The 21,235-nt window shown below is 40.7% G+C and overlaps 1 protein-coding gene across 4 annotated transcripts in view; it reads left to right on the forward strand.

Moving 5' to 3' along the window:
- Nucleotides 1-21,235, forward strand: part of TBCK (TBC1 domain containing kinase) — an 82,096-nt gene that overhangs the window by 47,850 nt on the left and 13,011 nt on the right. For all 4 annotated transcript variants that reach the window (XM_081208071.1, XM_081208072.1, XM_081208073.1 and 1 more), the window contains 5 exons: nt 3,536-3,621; nt 7,150-7,186; nt 10,932-11,093; nt 15,163-15,338; nt 19,730-19,905. In XM_081208071.1, the coding sequence (XP_081064197.1) occupies nt 3,536-3,621; nt 7,150-7,186; nt 10,932-11,093; nt 15,163-15,338; nt 19,730-19,905 (637 nt within the window). The remainder of the gene's footprint in view (nt 1-3,535; nt 3,622-7,149; nt 7,187-10,931; nt 11,094-15,162; nt 15,339-19,729; nt 19,906-21,235) is intronic.

Below are 21,235 nucleotides of genomic sequence, written 5' to 3' on the forward strand. Positions count from 1 at the left end.
TCAACTAAATTTTAACTGAGAGTAGACCATTGAAATTAATGGACCTAACTTAGTCATGTTCATTAATTTTAGTGGGTCCGCTCTGTCTCCACACTGTACATCATCTTCAACGCCTCTCTCGTTAATATATTATAACAGTATAGGGTGATTGTTAGATGTTAGCCATACTTAAATTAGATCAATTGAAATCAATCAAGAAGTAACTTAAATCCACTTCTTTCAATGGTTTTGCTCCAAGTATGACTTAGAACAGGGCTGTCCAACAGGTCGGTCGCAATCTACTGGTTGATTGCAGGATGCCCCTGCTCAATCCTGCTCAATCGCTGGAGCCTCCCTCTAAAAAACTTGGACAGCCCTGACTTAGAGGATATATTGGGTAATATGTGACTGATATTTGTTAGTATGGTTCTGATCATCTCCATCAGATTCTGGGTGGTATTCAACCACGTTCTCTTCAGAACAGACCCACTAAAAGCTTATACCGTGGGGAAAGCTTTATTTCCTCTCTCATACCACTAGAGCTCAAGGATGTCCACTGAGGCTGAATGTTCAAAGACTCGGGACAGACAAAAGAACATAATTCTTCACGCATCACATAATTAAATTGTGGAACTCACTACTACATGAAACAGTGATGGTCACGCAACATGGATGGCTTTAAAAGAGGATGAGATACAAGAGTTTGTTAAAATTTAGGCTTAGCAGCTTGTTAGATCAACGCAGATTTAATTAATGCACTTTTTATTATTTCCAGTTTCATTTATAACAATTTTAACTGCTATTGTGCATGTAGTATCTTCATTACTCTTCCTTAGGCAGAGGTTCTTTTCTAACATTGATACCTTGTGACCCTTTTAACTGGCGATTGAACCTGACTCCTAGTGTGTGCAAAATACATACAGTACTCTGGTGCTGACTTTTCCTCAAAGGTAGAGCCTTCTCCCTCCCCAGCAGCTTGTGCTTCTTTCCTGCATATGAAATAAATTGGAGAAAATATAGAAATGGCACATGTAGCAGATCCAAACGACTTCTTTTAAAGTCAGACGCTTATGGTGCCTTTTGAAAATTCCTGAAAAATATATCTGTAGCTCAGTCTGGAACAAAAGAGAAATACCCTCATGGCTCTTGGCACTTAGAAGCTGTTGAAACTGTAATGCAAATAGCAAGACAAGATGAGGTGTGGTCACCGACTACACAGGGTGACAAGAAAAAACCTTCAGTGCAAACACAATCTATGTCTCATTTCTGGAAGGAAAATAGACCTGTGTGTGTTTAAGTATTCTACAAAGGAATAAAGTTGATGGGACTAGTATTTTTTTAAAAAAAAACAGAAGCGGAAATAACAGAAGATAAAAAAACCCCTGTTTAGTTTGGAAATAGCATGCTTTAAGGTTAGATAATAGAACTGTAATTTAATTGTACGGGGTAAACAACTTAAGAACTTCCTGCTCTGTACGCTTTCATAAAAGCTTAGAGATGTTTAAAGGATGAAAGAAACTAGTTTTGTAAATGGAAAACTTTATATTTGGAAGTGTCCCTCCTCCCAGACATTTAGTCTACTCATGGTATTTGCACCACTTGAAATAAAAATGGCAGTCTTTTATGAGGGCATACAATATATAGAAATTGATACAGGTTTCAGGAAGCCACAGTTGTGCTTTGTTAGAAAACCCGTGAGTGACTGTTCCTAAACTCATGAGTATTCAAGGGGTGTTTCGTAAAGGCATCAGCCCCACACAGTGGCCTTCAAGGTAAATTTGGGCCATTGATAGGTTCACAATCCAGCCAGCGTCACATGGGGATGCTGATTGCATGAACCACCAGTACTTCTTGCGGCTAAACATACGTGATTATAGTAGTTCAAAGAAGTGTCACTTGTTATTGCACAAAATTGTGACTGCTGTGAATATGGATCCCACATCGAAGCATGAGTTTAGAAATCAGTGCCTCCATCCGCTTTTGGTTGCAAGTCTTTGACAGCCCCTAACTCTTAAGGTGTCTGTAGTATGGGAACTGTCAGCCTTAAGACGAGGGGTACGCATAGTATCAACACTTTCTTGTCAATGTGTCGCACACAGCCTTGGTATAGGCTTTTTCAGATTTTGAGAATGCAAGACCTGTTGAAAGTTTACAGCTAAAATATACTGAAGGAATAATTTGTATTATCTAAGGTAGTGCTGTTTGGCTGATCCCAGCCAATAGATTTTCGTGGAAAGACGTGTGCCTTCAATAGACACTTAATTAACCATGTAATCCCACAAAGCAATTATATTTTATGAGCCTTGCTGTTCAAATAAAGATGGTATTTAACAAGGTATAGCATATCCATCTAGAACCACTGAAGGCACGAATCGCTTGTTTGAAAAGAAATGTGCTTTTAGGAAACTAATTGTACATTTGTTTTCATCAGCACATAGCCGAGTTTATGCGATTAGTCGCTTTAAATACTTTACCTGTGGTTGGTGAATTCATTAGGAACGTAAATATGTTAACACTACATTCGGAGAAAGGTATATAAATTAAGGATCGTTTCAGGGGCTTAGAGATAATGCAGTACTGAAGGATCACGTGAGTTTTCATGCCAAAATAAAAGTACTCCCCAAAGCTCTGAGGCAAAAATAGAAGTAAGAACTCATTTTATTTATTAAATTTCTATACTGCTTTTCACCCGAGGATCACAGGGTGGTTACTGTATAAAAACAGAAAAATACATAACGGCAACAAGCAAAAACAGTAACCCCCTACAGTTTAAAAGGCCATGTATTATTTAATTAGCCATAAGTCGCAGGGTGCTATTGTGGTCACATCCTGCTTATGGTCTTCCCATTGGCATCTGGTGGACCACTGAGAGAACAGGGTGCTGGACTAGATAGACCTTCAATCTGGTCCTGGATGGCTCCTACAACTGATGGACTGAACATCAATTGACTGTAGCAACAAACGCAAAATCTGGTTTGTAAAAAACACTGATCTTATGAGACGATACACTAATATTTTATTGGAAGTGCTACATAGAAACCAGGAGATCAAAATATCAAGCACCATAAATATGTTCAATGATCCTTTATGTATTATGATTGGTATAAAACAGATGGCCATAAACTGATGCTCGCTACCGTCACAAATACCATCATAATCACACACCTGGCAAGCGCAGATTAAAAGTAAATTATTTTTAACAGCTGAAGTAAACTTTCTAACAGCATGTCAAAGTGTTTAATGTTGTCCTATTAAAGAGGATGTAAAATATATGTATACGGAAATCACGTACATACAAACTGCACATATGTACAAAATCTACTGCAATGTTTGTGTCCCCCCCCCCTTTCCCCTTCTTTTAAGGGAAGGGAAGAAATAATGAAACATAATATTGATGTGATTGCAGGCCACTTACAGTAAATATTTTGAGCTTGTTTCCTTGTGTTCTCTTTGTAATAGGGGATTCCACCAAGCAGACTTAGTTTCTGATCCCTAAGGCCTAAATTCCGAGTGAAAAGTTTTCTAATATGTCTTTCCTTTTCTATCGCTCTTCCAGAATACCTGACAGTTTTCTCCCAGATGATTGCATTCCATGACCCCGAGCTGAGTAACCATCTCAACGAAATTGGCTTCATTCCAGATGTAAGTGGAAATGCTTCTTGTGCGTTTTTAATAAATAGCAGGAGGGAAAGGGAAAGTGGGGTCAGTCTCAAAGGTTTGTTTCCGCATATCAGAACCCAAAACAAATTTGATGCAAGAAACCTTCAGAACCTGATAGGAGCAGCCGGTGCAATTAGTTGGTGTTATACCACTTAACATGCTATCACTGTCAAATCAGTATAGTGTGGTGGAATTCAGCTAAATTTTAATCAGAGTAATTAATGGCTCTGACTTAGCCACGTTCATTGATTTAAGTGGCTCTACTCTGAGTAGTGGACGTCTATGTAGAAGCATTTGAATTGCAGTTATGTTCAAAGTCTGCAAGCAGAATTTCCTGGGAGTTCACCTTCCCATGTACGCGCTCAGTCCTTGATGCAAGGAGGTTTACAGTATGAAGAAGAGTATATGGGGAGAGTATATAATTACATGGAAAACAAGCTATCTGCAAAACTGTATTTTCCATACAAATGGGTTTGCTATCCTACAATAAGCCTAATAGGAGCTGCGTGTGTCACTTGGAAAATAAAATTGATACCGGCGACTCATCAGGATCTATCTAGGTTGAAGCATATGCACTTCAGCAGTGATCTGAACCAGATATTCATGCTTGAGTACTAATCCTATCAAATTGAACACTGATAAATCTTCCAGGTTCCTGCTGTGCAAGAGATTATTTCTTGCCACTCTGCCATTTGTTTTTATATTATAGGGCTCTTGAATAGAGTCTTGAACACTACTGAGCAGCAAGTATTGTTATTGGTCACAATGTCTGCCTGAAGTATTATGTGGCGAAAAGTGAGCAGGGTTTCTTAAAAACAACAACACCGAACAATAACTATTGTATACATTTTATAAACTCTTACACTGTGTTATGAAAATGTCCATATTTCCTGTGTAATTCTGACATGAAAACAATAATCTCTTAACCTAAAGGATCCTTACTACCAAAACATGAACTTGTATGTTTAAATTATTCAGTCACAGTTTTGATTTGCCATTAATTCTAGGTTCTGGCTGTGTCTACTTGGTAACCACTTAAGAAAGTGGCTACCAAAAGCTTTGATTTTATTCACCTGCAAGTAACTTAGCACCTAGCTAATTACAAGTGCTTAAAAAAAAAGTATTGTTGCTAAGTTTGTGTAATGATGGTACAGCTAATTGTTATTTGAGAGGACACTAGTGTCAATTTTTTGTCCTTTAATCAAGCTTTTGGGCCAATTTTTTAAAATTACAGATGTGCCGTAAGTACCATCAAAACACACAAATACATCAAAGAATTGAGGTTTTGCATATTACAATGGCGTCCACACCACATTTACTTTATATGGAAGCAGCAAGAGAGCAAGGTTGAGTGAAACACAGGTCTTGATCCGCTTTCAGGTCTGCTGCAAAGGAGTGGAATATGTAACCCACCCATGTAAAACCCAGCAGTAAGAGAAAGAGGGAGCGCTGGTCAATCATGCCTTCTCTCCCACTAGTAACATGGAACATTCAAAGGGGGGCAACTGATCTAGCAGTGGAGAGTTGCATTACATTTGACTTGGTATCGGGTAGACCCACTTACTTATATTCTAAGATTTATACGCTACTTGATTGTAAAAAACAAAAAAACTCCCCAAAACCTCAAAGCGGTTTACAAAAAGATAAGAAAGTCAAGAAAATTTCACAACCATACCTTAAAATGCTCAAAAGTTAAAGTACTAAAACAGTATAGACCTAGAACATGATTCAAGTGTAACTGAAATGTCAGTGGTATTTCCACCCAATTATTACCTTTTTTTTTTTGCCAGGCCATAGGCCCATGGCAAGCCTGCAAGCAGTTAGAGATCAATTCAATTCCCTGTTCACAAATTGTTTTGAGCTGGAGGGGAGGGGAAATCTATAAAAATATTTGCTTCACAGGATTGTTGTGAGGGTAAAACTTTGAAAGATCTGGGAACTTAGTGTATTGACTGTTAGTCGTACTTTATTATTGGCAAGCTCTGTTTGACAAACAGTATTTGTAAGTCCATCTTAAAGATAAAACTTTTGGGGGATATTGCAGTAAGAATTTGTAGCAGTCTCTGCCGCTTGGTTATACTTGAGTGAGGTTGGTAGGGGGCACTGTGTACTAAGAACAATGCACCTCAACTAATAGAAGCTCTTTGTTGCAGCTGTTCTTAAATGCAAATTTGGGAAGCAAGTATTGAATCAGATATTTTGGTGTATTTTTCTTTCTATTTTCATGTTTTTCCTTTTGTCTCCCTAAGGCACAACTAGACACACAACTGATTATAGTGCCATTTGTGAAAGGAATGTTGATAACTTATTGTTTTTCCTTTGCTTTTCCTAGAATATTAAATGGGGGGGTGCATTGCACTCTCAGATAGTGAAATGAAATACTAATTTACTACTTTTTCAGTGTATTGACTAGTTGTCAGTAAGGTCTGATACATCTCTGAGGCCATCCCTCTACGTCAGCGTGTTAGGCCTCAGTCATTTGAATTTATACAATTTCCACTAACACAATTTCAGTTAATCAGTGTGGTCTAATAGAAGCTAAATATTTGAGAACTGGTATTTTGTCACAGCGGGTCTGCTACCAAAGAGACAAATGGCCATTAAATGAACTGTGGATTGTCTCTTCTGTATACTGTACTCAGTTTCGCCACCTTGACTTACTGGGCACAAAAGCTTTCTTTGTATTGCTTAGACCTAGGCCTGCATGAGTGCAAATAGAGCATTTTACACACACACATAGACACATGCACACACATGAGACAGATAGAGTCTGATAGAATCAGAAAGGACATCTGCTTCAGTGCCATGCAATTTCATATGGCCTTAGCCTCTCCATAAGATGGTTGCTTGTTACTTTCCAGAGAGAAATCTCAGCCTAGTACAAACCTAAAGGGCATACACCACACCCATCCACTTTGTAGAAAATGTAATAGGTAAACTGAGCTGCACAACAATTATATGAAGCTGGAATTAACGATAACTCAGTAGAAAGCAGCAGTTCTTTCCAGGGACGGTTATGTAACCCATTTTTCTTAATCATGGAAAGATGGTTTCCCTCACCTCTTTATCATACTTCCACACTTCCTCCCTTCTGTGAACAGATTATTTTATAGATTAAGACTTCTTAGCTTCAGCATAGGAAAGGTGGGAGAGAGGAAGCTCCCATTTTGATTCCGAAGAAGAAATTTCATATATAGAAAAACCACGTGCAAATTTTGTAATGAGAGAAAGCAAAATGATGGAGCGCTTGTTGAAATCCCCCTACATGACGCCTGGATTACAGTTATTACACAAAGCCATGAAATAGTGGAGTGCAGGTTCTAGGGGTTTAAATTGCAGAGTTTGTAACATGCTACTGCAATACAGATTTTAAACTGCAATCCTGACTTTAAATTGCTCACACTTGTTACAATCAGAGGCTGCAGAACACTAAGGTGATAGAAAATTTACAAGGCTGTGCTTTAACACATGTATTCTTTTCTCCCCACCCTCTTCCTGTGGTTTTTGTAGCTGTATGCTATCCCTTGGTTTCTTACAATGTTTACACGTGAGTATGACCCTTTGTCATTTTTTTTCTGTGCTAAGCATGCCCTTTATATTGCATTATATCGCGGCCATTTTTCACTTTGATCCGGGTTAAATATCTGGGGAACCTTTGAGTTTCCAGATGTTGTATTCCAACTCCTGCGCACACCAGTATGGTCAGTGGTCAGGAATGAAGAAAGTTGAAATCAAGCAACATCTGGAAGGGCACCAGTTCCTTAGGCCTGATATAGGACCTACAGAGGATAGCTAGGATTTCATGCCAATGTTATGGAAGATTTGGGAGTCTGTAATACAGTGGAACTTCCCCTTACTCTCCTAACTCCATGTGCCCCCCAAAATCTCCTTCAACCCTCTGGAGCTATTTTTTAGGGGGCTGCAGGAGAGAGAAGGGAGATGCTCTGGTTTTCAAGCAGAATGGGAGTGTTGGATACAACCCCAAATTAGCAACATTTTCGTTTCTGATTGTCCTATTATAGTATTGAATGCTTATAGTTCACTCAATTCATACTTAGAAATATCCTCCTGCTGTTTTGTCTTGTCTTTTATGACATGCTCCAGCTTTGAGCAACTCTTACACATCCCCATCAGAAGAACCGTGCTCTTTTGGTGATAATACCACTTTGTCCTTTCAAAGCAGTGGTGTCATTTCATTTTTAATTTGTATTCTATCTTCTTGAATTACTGCACTCAAGGTAGTTTGCAACCTATAAAAACGACAAAATACACAACAAAAATCGCATTGTGATCCTATAACCATCAAAATCCAAAATCAATTAACAAAATTCAAGAACCCATTTCACATATATAGACCCAGTTCCCACATAATGCTAAGCTATGGCATGACTTAGTGTTATGTCGAAACTCCCAGGCTCCAGGCAAACCATGAGCTGTAACTCGGTTTTCCTCTTCGTTTGCCGCTTGTGGTTTAGCCAGAGTAGCATGGCAGCAGCAGGAACAGAGGAAGAGCACAGTGGCTGCAATCTTCTCATGCATTCACTTGTTCACACTAAACCATGGTTTGGCTTAGCATTGTGTGAGTAGTGGGCCAAACATAGTATTACAATATGATGCTTTTTTAAAAAAATAGCAAATGATAATAAAATAAAATCACCCTGGTCAATTGCAATAATTAGTTAAAAATCACAAACAACCCAGAAGATATATGTAAAAATACAATGCATAAAATGCCTCAATACTACTGGTTTCTTAGAAGCACAGCAGGGTTATGGTTTGTTCGCACATACAGCAACACATTTTAAAAGTAGACCTCAAAGTTGTTACAGCAGAAACTTTGTTTACATTATTGTGAAATTGTGTGATACAGTAAGACATGTCCTTAATTCACAGGGGATTTTCCTACAAGCACCTACAAGTGTGTGGCATAATCCATATACTTAACAGAAGATGTGCAGTACAGTGGTGCCCTGCAAGACGAATGCCTCGCAAGACGGAAAACCCGCTAGACGAAAGGGTTTTCCGTTTTTGAGCTGCTTCGTAAGACGAATTTCCCTATGGGCTTGCTTTGCAAGCCGAAAACGTCTTGCGAGTGTTCTGATTTTTTTCCGCTCCCCCCCCTTTTTCTAAGCCACTAAGCCGCTAATAGCCTTTTAGCCGCTAAGCCTTTAATAGACGCTAAGACGCTAATAGGGTTGCTTCGCAAGACGAAAAAACCGCTAGACGAAGAGACTCGCGGAACGGATTATTTTCGTCTTGCGAGGCACCACTGTATATCTAAGAATTGCCTTCTAAGCATTTTTCAAAATATTCTTTTTTACTAGCATTTTATATCCATTTTTGTGTGGACACAACAACACAGAGCTGTGATTTAAAAAGCTCAGTTTTGGTATCGGGTATATCTGATGAGCTTTTAAATTTGTTTTATAAATTAACTATTATCCAAGTACATAATGGCAGTCCGATAAAGTCAAAGATTAACTATGATACTGATTCAGATGAGTTAATGTGAAGGGAAATCATTCAACTGCTTCTGTCTTTTGGAGAATTATATACCTCACATACAATTATAGTATTGTACATAAAGTTTGACTGATATTTAGTAGGCATAACAGGAGGAATAGTTTGTCTAAAAATGGGTGTCTGCATTAAAATGTGTTGCTCTCCTGGGTGCAAAAACATTAGGGTTTATTTGTAACACTGTCACAGAAAGCTGAAGTCATGTTGTGGCTAAAAAGCTGCTCTAAATCAGGAAGTCCCCTGGTTCAAATGTTCTGCAATGAACTATTTTGGTGGCTTTAGTTTGTAAAAATAGATACTCCTCACTCAGAAAAAATGCCCTTGGCCATCTCATCACTCTATAAACAAGACCAAAACCTCTCTCCCTCCCCCAAAACATCCCCCCCCCAAAATTTATCCCACCTCTATTCAATTTTTGGGGTGCCTCCAGATGTTTTGTACTAAAACTCCCGCCCGACCTAGTCAGGGATTATGGAGTTGAGGCCCAAAACATCTGGAAACAACCAGATTGGTAAACATGGATGTGTTAAGTCCGTCCTCACCCCTCCTTACTTTTCACAGTTAAATACTGAGCACTGCTGGCCTATTTATTGAAATATTTTGTGCTGCCTATGAAGGTCACCTAAAAATTATGACCTTTGCAAGTGACTATGTTGTATTAGTACCAAATCTGCCTGTAAATATGTTTTCCCCATGGACAACCACCTCTTGTCCTTCTGCCAACACCTTCTCAATATCGCCAACTATTTTAGCACGCTGAGCAATAGCTATCTGTGCACATTTCTTGATTAGTTTGTACATACAACGTCTCTAGTAAACATTTATTATAACAAGAAGATCGAAAATGTACTTATGGGAGAAAAGGGTCCCATTGAAACAGTTAGCTGGGAATTCAATGTCTATGCAGATCATGCATCTCTTTCCTTTTGCTTCAGTAATAAATACAGAGTGTTTCAACAAAAGAGAAAAGTCCTTGAAGTGTTTTTTTAGCAGAATATATGATTATCTTAATTAGGCATTTAATAACACTGAAATGAGTTATTGATTACCTTTGGGAGTGATCTACAGATGAAGATAAATCTTTCTAAACAAGGTTGGGTATTCTTTGTTCTAAAATTAAAGCAATAACCTTCAAGTTATGGTAATTTATCTAGAAAAATGGCTATATATCTGTGACAGAAAATCATAGGCCTCTTTCACTATCCTACTCAATTTATCAGTGAATCTATTGACTTAATAACATAACACCATTTTGGTTTCTCCAAATGGCTCTTCCACCACTTGGTTGCATGCATGCTATTAGGTCACCTGCTATTTAGGGCCTTTTCTTGTGTTGAATCTTCTTTATAAACCCTTTGCGTACTGAGTTTATGTTATCAGTTACATCATTGTTGTTCAACTTCAGCTCCCACCAGATGCAGCCAGCATGGCCAATGACCATGGGTAATAGGAATTGTAGTCCAGCAACATCTGGAAGACCACAGGTTCCCCACTTTCGTTCTGCAGCAAAAGCCAAGGTGGTGCCTTCAAGAAGCTGCCCTCCAACTCCCATCAGTCCCAGCCAGCATGGCTAATGGTCAAGGATGATGGGAGCTGTAGTCCAGCAACACCACCACATTGACTACTCTTGTCAACAGTTCCAGGTCAACACAACCTTTTCTAAACATATGATCAACAAGCTAGTTTGGTTTGATCTACTGATGGGCCATGTGAGGTTTCTAGTCTCTCAACATAATTAAACATAATTTTCCCGTCTTTCCGACCCCTTGCAGATGTCTTTCCGTTGCACAAAATATTTCATCTGTGGGATACATTACTACTTGGGAATTCTTCTTTCCCTTTCTGTATTGGAGTGGCTATTCTGCAACAGCTGAGGGACCGACTTCTCTCTAATGGATTCAACGAATGCATTTTGCTGTTTTCTGATTTGCCAGGTATTGCAAGTTTCTATGTTGGATGCCTTCCATTATGGTTCATGAAGTTTCTGTTGATAATTATGGGTTTTGAGTGTAAGATCTTAGTAGGGAGATGGAAAATATTAATATAGATGGGTCCTTGCATTGCACTGAGCAGAGTTTGAATTAATTGTACATTGGACATATTTTGAGATGGAAAAAGCAAAATTGGATAGCTAAGTTGTAGAAGTGTAATATGAGAGAACTAAATTAACTGGGCATGCCATAGTGTGAAACCACACACCTTTCCTAATAGATCTTCCAGTAATATGTGTTGCAGTTTCATTTGCTGTGGTGAGTAACCAGTTCCATTCTGACAGGTACAATGAGCCCCAGATTCCTGCAGACCTTGAAGTTGTGGCGTCATTCCTACAGTTGCATTGCGTTTCTGAAGGGCCCTAACTGCCTCACAAGGGAGTTCATGTCCCAGCTCTCCTCTTGAGCTTGGGACTCCAGTATTGTGTTTTCCTTTTAAATCTTAGCAACCAGTTTTGTCTTGATTTCATTTTTTTCCACACAGTTGATTAACTAGGGTGTGTTTGGCCTTCTCCAGAGCAGAACGTTACAATCTCATTTGATGCAATCTCATTACCTTTTGATAGACTACCAAACCACTGCATTCACTGCTCTGGTTTGCCAGAAGCGGCTTAGTCATGCTGGCCACATGACCCGGAAGCTGTCTGTGGACAAATGCCGGCTCCCTCAGCCTATAGAGTGAGATGAGCGTGCAACCCCAGAGTCAGGGGTACCTTTACCTTTTACCATAGGTTCTAATGGAACTGGAGAGCAACAGTTGCCTTAGAAAATATCTACAAGTGTGCATCACATTGAAAGCAGCTCTGGAATCCGAAGCCTCCCTTTACGAGGAGGCAGGAGCTGACCTCCTTATACGTTGTTCACATGGCAAGCAGCATGTTTGACAGCTTCTACAGAAGCTGTCCCTGCAGACAGAGAAGGCTGGAGGAGAAGTGTCACATGCTTGACTTGCCTCTCGCCATCCCTCCCAGGAAGTTGTATTCGTTGCTGTTTCACTTTCAAGAAAAAGACACAAGAGCCGCTTGTTTATGAAAGGTTTTTTGTTTTGTTTTGTTCTTTTACCCCTACGTATTCTTGAATCACCTGTGTTTGATGCCTTTGTCAAGAGAGCAAGAGGCAGATGTGTTTATAAAACAGTTCTAAAAATTCATCAAAGGTGAATAATGGTATTTGAGAACAGAAGCTATGCCTACGTGCCAATATTTAATAGCTTCCAGCCAAGTATGGGGTAGTGAAGCTGGCTTTGGTACAGATAGAAAGTGATTTGTTAGCACACACCTGCTTGCTGAAGTTGTTCTGTAATGTTGAGGCCTGCAAGATTGATGCCATTTTACCTAAAGCTCTGAATCCTTTAATTATACCCATTTTCCACTTGTATATATGTGATGCTCACATATTCAAGCCTATCAATCCTAGTTTTTAGCTCTAAGGATGAAGAAACCCCAAACAATTTCTCGTTCGCTCTTTCTTATCAGCTCCCTGGCTGTTGTATACTTGGTCATATTGTATATAGACTAATTACCTGGCATTTAATATCTCTTACGAGCTTCTATACAGATACATTTATCAGCATCTTCATATTTGGCTTCTCCATACATACAAAGCCTCCAGGCTTTATGAATAGCTACCTGTTAACTATGTGTGTGTTTATGTGTATGTGTACATGCATGTGTATATAGATAACGCAGGATTTGGGGTATGAAAGTTTGTTTGTTTTTAAATGGAAAAACCAGACAAGATCCATTTGTATCAGATTTTCAAAAGATCTGCAGCTTCATTTGCACATAATACATTTTATTTATTTATTTATTTATTTAATTTTATTTCATATAATTTGTATATACCAGTTGATTGTAAGGGGGGGGGGACCTCCAAGGGGTTTAGAATAGGAGTGGCAAACCTCGGGGCACTGCTGTTGGCCTGCCAGGCCCAAGCCAAATTGTCTCCATCCTCCTCCTCTGCAGTGTGAGGATGGGTCATGGGGGCAAAAGATGCATGCCTATTTGGCTTACCAATTGTGCAAATGCAGCCAAAGACATACGATTGGACCTGGCAAGAATTCAGAACTTAATCTTTTACCTAACTACTTTTTAAAAAAGGAAATCGCTACGGTGCAATACAGTGCAGCATTGCAGTGTGATCGTGGGCCATGTTCAACCAATAGAAAACATGGAGGATTTTCAAGTAAATAGTAACATCAGTTAGTGAAAATGTTTTCGTGTCAGGCGGAAAGCAATGCAGTATCTAATAGGCAGAGCCCTACCAAGCTATAAGATGTGTGTTCACAGGAAAACTATGTGAAAAGGAAAGGCTTCTGCAAGCAGACCTCTTGATATCTTACTTTCTCCTCCCAAAGTGTTGTCTGTGTGCCTGGGGCAAGTTTTGTAGGACATTAAATAAAATGCTTGGGACTCAAAGGCCAGGCCAATGCTATTAACATGCATTCTTTCTAAGAGTGACAAGCAATTTATCTTTTCTAAATTTCCGCTTCGCATTCAGGGTCGCCAGAAAGAAGCAGGTTTCTGGAATGGATTTAATGATATGCAAAAGAAACGCTTTGTCACATTTATATATACTATTTGCCACACTTTTAATGAAAGATTTTCTGTGTCAATAATCCCTTGTTTAGCGCTCTGTTTTTCCAGTGATCTGTCTTTGCAGAAAAGCGCTCAAGTGCTTTGCTGTGAAATTCCCCTCTTGTCACCTGTGTTCCTTCTTAACTTTGTGCTCTGTGTGCTCTGCCGTCCCTGTGAAATACAGACTGAAAGTTTAAAATGACTGCTGGAGATTATGGCATCTTTCTGAAGGCTGTAGGGCTTTGCTATTTATCAGTTATCATATGATAACACTTTACGGAAGTGTAATATGTGATTGTGAGTTGCAGCGTGGAATATAAGCTGCTGCAGCCTCAAATGCCTCTCCAGCCAGGTGTGACAGTTTTATCAAATCAAGGGAGATTAATGACTTGCTTCGTTTTGACAAAACACAGCTGCTAAATTTCCACTGAAAATTAGGCAACAGATTCTTTTCTCCATGTCATTAAACCTACAGGAAATAAGTCCATTAACGAGGCTCGTTTAATTTTGCTGAGTAGCCTTTAGATGATTTTCAGGCTAGATGTCAGTGATTTAAGAAGTAGCGGGAGTCTTAAAGGTACCCTATTTTTTGCCCCATAGGACGCACTTTTTCCCCTCCAAAAATGAAGGGGAAATGTGTGTGCGTCCTATGGGGCGAATGCAGGCTTTCGCTGAAGCCTGGAGAGCGAGAGGCATCGGTGCGCACCGACCCCTCTCGCTCTCCAGGCTTCAGGAAGCTATCCGCAAGCCTTGCAAGCCCGGCGGGAGTTCCCGCGGGCTCACAAGGCTTGCGGGCAGCAGCCTGCAGCCTGCAGCCCCGGCGAGTGTCCGCAAACCTTGTGCGCCTGGCAGGAGGTCCCGCCGAGCACGCGAGGCTTGGGGCGGCAGCCTGTCGCCCGAAGCACGGGGAGCCCTCCAGAGGGCGCCCTGTGCTTCGGGCGAGTGTCCGCAAGCCTTGCGCGTCCAGCAGGAGGTCCCGCCGAGCGTGCGAGGCTTGGGGCGGCAGCCTATCGCCCGAAGCATGGGGAGCCCTCCGGAGGGTGCCCCGTGCTTCGGGCAGGTGTGCGGAAGGCTTGGGGCGGCAGCCGCGGCGGGGGGGGGAATAATTTTTTTTTATTCATTTCCCCCCTCCCCCCCCAAAAAACCAACGAGGTGCGTTCTATGGGCCGGTGCACCCTATAGGATGAAAAATACGGTAGTTTAGGTTTTAGGCCGCATCCACCAGAGCAAAATGTGTGCGCTTGGCTCTTCCCCTGATCATGCCAGGAGCAAAACGAACCACAGTCCCTGGCTTCCTGTTATTTCTGAGCCAGGGAATGTGGTTTGATTTGCTCCCACCAAAAAAGGTTTGTTCTTGGCATTCCAAAACTCTTTTGATCTCACCAAGGTTCACTATCCACCACGTCAGCCATTACACCTTGCGGTCCTCTTTTCAGAAATCGACATAGAACGTTGTGTCCGTGAATCAATCAATCTTTTCTGCTGGACTCCTAAGAGTGCCACATACAGACAATATGCACAGCATCCCAAGCAAGCCGGAGAAGGCAACTGTTCAAGAAGTTTAATGTCTTGTTTCTCATCCGACTATCAGGATGCTCCCAGGAGTGATCTGGTGAGTTTTATACTTTCAACTTACATTGATTTTTTTTTTGGTATATAGAACAGAATATTAAGGCTAAACATACTCTTATTGTCTTAATTTTTTTAAAAAAAATGTATTCACTGAGACCATTCTGCAGAAAGGATATATTTCTTTTTAAAATCAATAAAATAAACCTAAAAACAAACAAAAAAAATCCATTTGTTGATGTCAGCATTCCTTGTTGATGTCTCTTCCTTCATTTTACAGTTAACAGCTATGTATAGATGTTTTCTCACTGTGACATTGCTTGACTAAACCACGTCAGCTATTTATTGTTTGGAGTTTGAAGTGTATATCTTTGTTCTTCATGAGCACACTAATTTGGGTTTCTAACTTCCCTGACTCCCCAAACTTTTTGAACTTCTGAGCTGTTTTGTGGTTTGATGGCCACGTGACCTTTTATTTATGTTCCAGTACCATCTTGATCCTAGAACTGCTCTGAAGAATGTGCCAATGGAAGTATTTCATCTTGTGCCAGGGCTTCTCCCTGCTCCTGTAATCATACTGTTTCTGTTGTGCATGGGCTTTTATTCCTGTAACAGAGATTATTGAGGCCTAGTCACAGAGTTTCTGAGTAAGCCTTCTCTTCATGGAGGAAGAATAGCAAAAAAGAATCCATTTCCCTCTCCTGTGGAATTTGTGGAATGTGCTATTTTAAAAGGCCCTACTTTCTGATGGCTTACTCACTGTATCCAACATGCTGATTGCTGATTCAACAAGCAGATAGCTTCTCTCTTAGCAATTATGAAAATGTAACCTTTGTCTTAATTTAAATACAGAAACATTTCTTTTCAATGGAAATGGCCTTTGGTGGTGGCCTGGGGAGTGGGGTGATCTCATATAAACTTTTGGAACTAGCCTGGGAATATTTTATTTTGTTTGCTCTTTAATTTAGGAAATACATTTTTTGTCTCTTTGAATTTGCTTTTTTTTTACTTTACAGAGAGAGAAATACCTAGAGCATAATTACTCAGTTATTAGTGTGGTGCTTTAGGGGCAGATAAAAGGGACGCGGGTAGCGCTGTGGGTTAAACCACAGAGCCTAGGGCTTGCCGATCGGAAGGCCGGCAGTTCAAATCCCCGCAACGGGGTGAGCTCCCATTGCTCAGTCCCTGCTCCTGCCAACCTAGCAGTTTGAAAGCACGTCAAAGTACAAGTAGATAAATAGGTACCGCTCCAGCGGGAAGGTAAACGGCGTTTCCGTGCGCTGCTCTGGTTCGCCAGAAACAGCTTAGTCATGCTGGCCACATGACCCGGAAGCTGTACGCTGGCTCCCTCAGCCAATAAAGCGAGATGATCGCCACAACCCCAGAGTTGGCCATGACTGGACCTAATAGTCAGGGGTCCCTTTACCTTAGGTGTAGATGGGGCTCATCAACCTTGGAAAGTAGCCCATCTAGGAGAAGGGAAACCTCCACTGCTTTGCATGATATCTTCGGAAGAAGAAAAAAAACTAAGGAGTAAACCCTACACAAATCCAGAGTGGAGTCCCCAAGAAAGTTGGATGGTGCCTTCCAGCAACTCCCGCAGCCCAGCTGATGCCAAACATATTGCTCTGCTTTCCTTTGGACCACATCAGCCAGGCTGTGAGGGGGGTCTTGTCATCTGGGCAACCCAAGACCTCCATGCACATTGGCCAGACTTACATCCTTGGAAGGTCAATTTGGTGCTGATAGTGCAGTCGTTTGCCTTCACCCCTGGAGGCGCACTTCGATGTCTCTAAAGATAGACAGATGCCAACAAGTGTGGTGTTTTCAGCCCTCCTCCAATAGCTTGGTACTGAAGGAGATAGATTTTAGATAGATAGATTAATTAATTTAAGGTTACCAGATGTCCCTGTTTCCTGGGGACAGTCCCCGGATTTACAGCTTTCTCAGTATTCACATGTATGTAGCGAACAATAAGTGTCCCCGGATTCTTTGAAAAAAATCTGGTAACCTTAGATCAATTTAGATTATTGACAAGTCCCTGTCCTGTGCTGTCTCTTGAAAGCTTGCCTTGCTCATTTGGAGTGATGTGTGTATGTGTGTGATGCTGAAACATGCAATATTCACATTTTATAAAGCGTGCCATATATTTTGTGGCTAGGAAAAAAAACCCTGAACTATCCCATTGGCTGCACCTTGCAACTAATTGTTGCTTGCCCTTTCAAGGAGTTCCAAAGCATAAGAAATGCACGGAATTGACAAACAAGGCCAAGAGACATTGCCTAGGCAAGGTGTTTGCGCTTTTGGAGCCAAGTGATAGCCTTATCGGCAGAACTCCTTTGATGGTTTTCCACAGTTCCCTTTGCACCCCAACACTCTCCGAACAGCTTGACACTAGATGCCTCCTTTATGAAATTGCAATTCCTTTCATGCCATGAGCAGCATTTCTCCTCCGAGGTGTGCTGATCACTTCCTAAAGTAAACTCCCAAAGACCATTATCGCAGAGCAGAGCAAATGTTGATGGTATGTTATACAAAAGAAAAAACAAATACTTGGTCAGCAGTGGGACTCTCCCTTGTTTTCTTTTTCTTCGCTCTTTTTGTCTTTCTCTGTCCTAGCACATGCCGTACCTCACTTCAAAAGTGCTTGAAGTGGCTTCATTTCTTCTGAAGTGGAGGGGGGGAGAACCGGGGCTCCACTGAGGCACCACTGCCGCTTATCAGTTTACTATTGCAAAAAAGTTTTTTTGGGGGGGGAGTTAAGCAGACACTTAATTCTCACTCATTAAAATGAATGTGATTTCAGAGCACTTAAGGCTGGCTGTATCATACCCATTGCATTTGACTGTACACCTAAATTGCAACACATAAGTTAGGCACATGTGTGTTTTAGTGTGCAAGGGAACAGCTGCATGGTCATGTCTGCAAGTAAGGAACCTGGAAAAATGTGTTTGTATTGCCGTGTGTGCACTCAGAAATCAAGGAGTTGCTACTTTGTACTAGGCTAGACTGTGTGTCCGTATAGCCGAGAACTGTGTACTTGGACTGGTAGCAGTTGTCTAGGACATACACATGCGCGCACACACACACACACACAGAGAGAGAGAGAGAGAGAAAGTATTTATTTGAATAGAATTTAACCACTGACATAGAGGGAAGGAGGGAGCAAATACACTTGCCTCCAAGAATCTATGCAACAGTAATGGTGAGATGTTGCCACCATGCAGGTTGGGGGACTCAATGTGTGACTAACCCAGTAATACTCTGGGTTGCAGCCCACAGTTTACAGTGCAGAACATAGGCATGTTTTATGGACTAGAATACTGTGGTGTTCAAATGTCCTGAATTTGTTTGCTTACAGTAGGAGCCAAAGTAATGCTTTTTGCAAGCTTAGCCATAGCAGAGTTTTATTTCTTCGTAAGTATTTGAGTAATTTTAGGTATAAAAAGATGTGGCTAGTGGATGCAGACTTTTTGGCAGCAAATGTAGCTCAGCATAGTGCTGTTTGTGGAGTGTTACTGTTTTATGTCATGGTTCAGTAAAGAAGCTGTATATTTTATCACGAAAATAGTATTCTTCATCTTAAAAAAAGAATGAAAATAGCCCTACAGTGAGTATTAAATTTCATGTCTAGTAGAGAAATAATCCTCTAGGGTTAGTCCATTGGGCAGATATATTAGACATAGATGGTGTCATCATTATAAAGGAAGTAAAGCTCTAAAATAGATGCTGTCTGTCTTCCCTTATTCCCCCCCTATGTTATGTTTAATTGTTCTACCCAAAGGATGCAGTATCAATCAAACTGAAGAGGGTAGCCGCATATATATGCTGCAATTGTCTTGTGGTGCTATTTGCTTTGTTCCTATCTCCTTGGTTGCCACACGTATATGCTCTTTTTCTTAGCTTGTGTAAGATATGGGTACGTAAGATTGCTATCTGCTGTGAAGCTTTGCAGCTGAGATTTCTTTCCTTCAGTAGTAGAAGAGAGGAGGCTAACCTTTCTACTGAGTCAAGGAGGAAGCTGTAAATGAGGCTCTGGATGGCAGTTTCCCTGTGTGATTTGCATCAAGTTGCCATATTTCAAGTAGAAGGGATATGTGCTTTGATTACACAAAACATCCCAGGCACCCATTCTGCATAGTCTAGCATCCAGTTGTTCATTGAAAACTGGTGGATGATATGTGGATGCTGCGTTGAGTAATATCTCAGAGATACCAAAAATGCTTGTCACCGCGATGAATGAAATGTGTGCGTTGGGGGAGAGCTTGTATTATGTGTGGCCCCATGGGAGTTAGAGCATAAAATAGCTTGGAGTTTGTCAGAGAAACAATGTTTACTCTTAATGGAAATGCGCACAATGCTGGATGAAGGCATTGTGTTGCTAAAGGGCATTGTTTCATCTTTATTTTCTCGTTTCTTGTCTCCATTTAAAAGTCCAGGGATTCTATCAAGTTGAATGATCTGAAATCAGAAGTGTCACCGAGGATCTCGGCTGAAGATTTGATCGACTTGTGTGAACTGACAGGACCTGGTCATTTCAAGACTCCAACAAAGAAAACAAAATCTAGCAAGCCCAAGCTGCTTATCGTTGACATCCGTAACAGCGAGGAGTATCCTTCTAAATGGAAAAGCCATAGATTGAGCGTTACTATATGCTTTGCCAATTTCAACTGAAAGTGCTACATTGCTGCAGCAGGGAGTTTTAACTGGTCTGGTGAGTTAGGGAGAAGATTTTCGGCCTGGCTTCTTTCTCCCTGACATCTAATGTTGTAAACCCTGTAAATCTGTAAACCCTACATTTTCAGATTATTGACTTGGTGGAGCATTTGCTCACGTGAGTCTCCTGCCTGCAGTCTGAAGTTGTAAAGGCTATGTGCAGGTTGACCATCTCAGTGAGGACTAGGCTGTAATATACATGATAGAGGGAAGCATAATGGACTTCAAGGAGAATTACTTCCGCATGTTATTGAGGATGTAGAAAGTGCACTCAGGAGATGCACTCAGCATCTGTCAGGAGGTGTGCAGTTTCCAGGTTATATTCAAGGACAGTCCCATTCAGGGAGAGTGCAGTAACCAAGTCTGGAAATTACAGAAGATCAGTATTGCATGGTCTGACTTGTCCAGAAATGGGGGAAAAGCAACCTTATTAGGTGAAGATGGAAAAATGCACTCCTAGCAGCAACTCTGACCTGCTTCTCAAGAGCTAGTGCTGCATCAGTGAGGCCTCCATGTGTTTTACTTGATCAGAAAGGGTCCCCCAAAAAACATTAATCGCAGCCAAGCTAAACTGCAGCAACTGTCTACCAACATCACCTCCAGCTTGTATAGATTCGATTTATTCTGGTCTCCCTCGTGCACTTGAGCACAGACTCTGAAAACTGGTTCAGGACCTGTGACAGCTCTTGAGTGCCACAATAAATATATATGTTATCAGCATATTTAAAGACACTCAACCCGAAGTTACAGATGATCACTATGAATATTAGAGCTATAAGACAAATAAATATTAGATAGCATTGGTGATAGCACTTGAAATCTTGCAGAAGCCAGGGAACTGGCATAGCCCTCCTAGTAGTCACCTGTTGAGTCATATCAGACAGAAATAAGTTACCCTTGATTATATCCTGAAAGTTATCCTTTCAGCTCAGCTTGGTAGAGACTGTTCTACAACACAACTTTATATAAGCAAAATGGAACAGTTATAGCTTGAAAATATGCCAAAACCCAACCTTCAGTGGTCAAAGAAGCATGAAAGTATATTTATTTCTTCTGTATGTTTATTAATTTCATACACCAGTAGAAATTTCCTGTCAATCATAGGCTTCAGTATCAGAAGCTCTTTCTTGTTTAGTCTTCTGAGGTTTTTCTCCTGAAAGAGTTTAATATTTAAGCCGAATGCATTCATAGCAAAGCTGTTTAATTTTGCCTTCCCTTTTCCCT

The sequence above is a fragment of the Podarcis bocagei genome, assembly GCF_964188305.1.
Source record: "Podarcis bocagei genome assembly, chromosome: 9".
In the NCBI taxonomy this organism is placed as follows: Eukaryota; Metazoa; Chordata; class Lepidosauria; order Squamata; family Lacertidae; genus Podarcis; species Podarcis bocagei.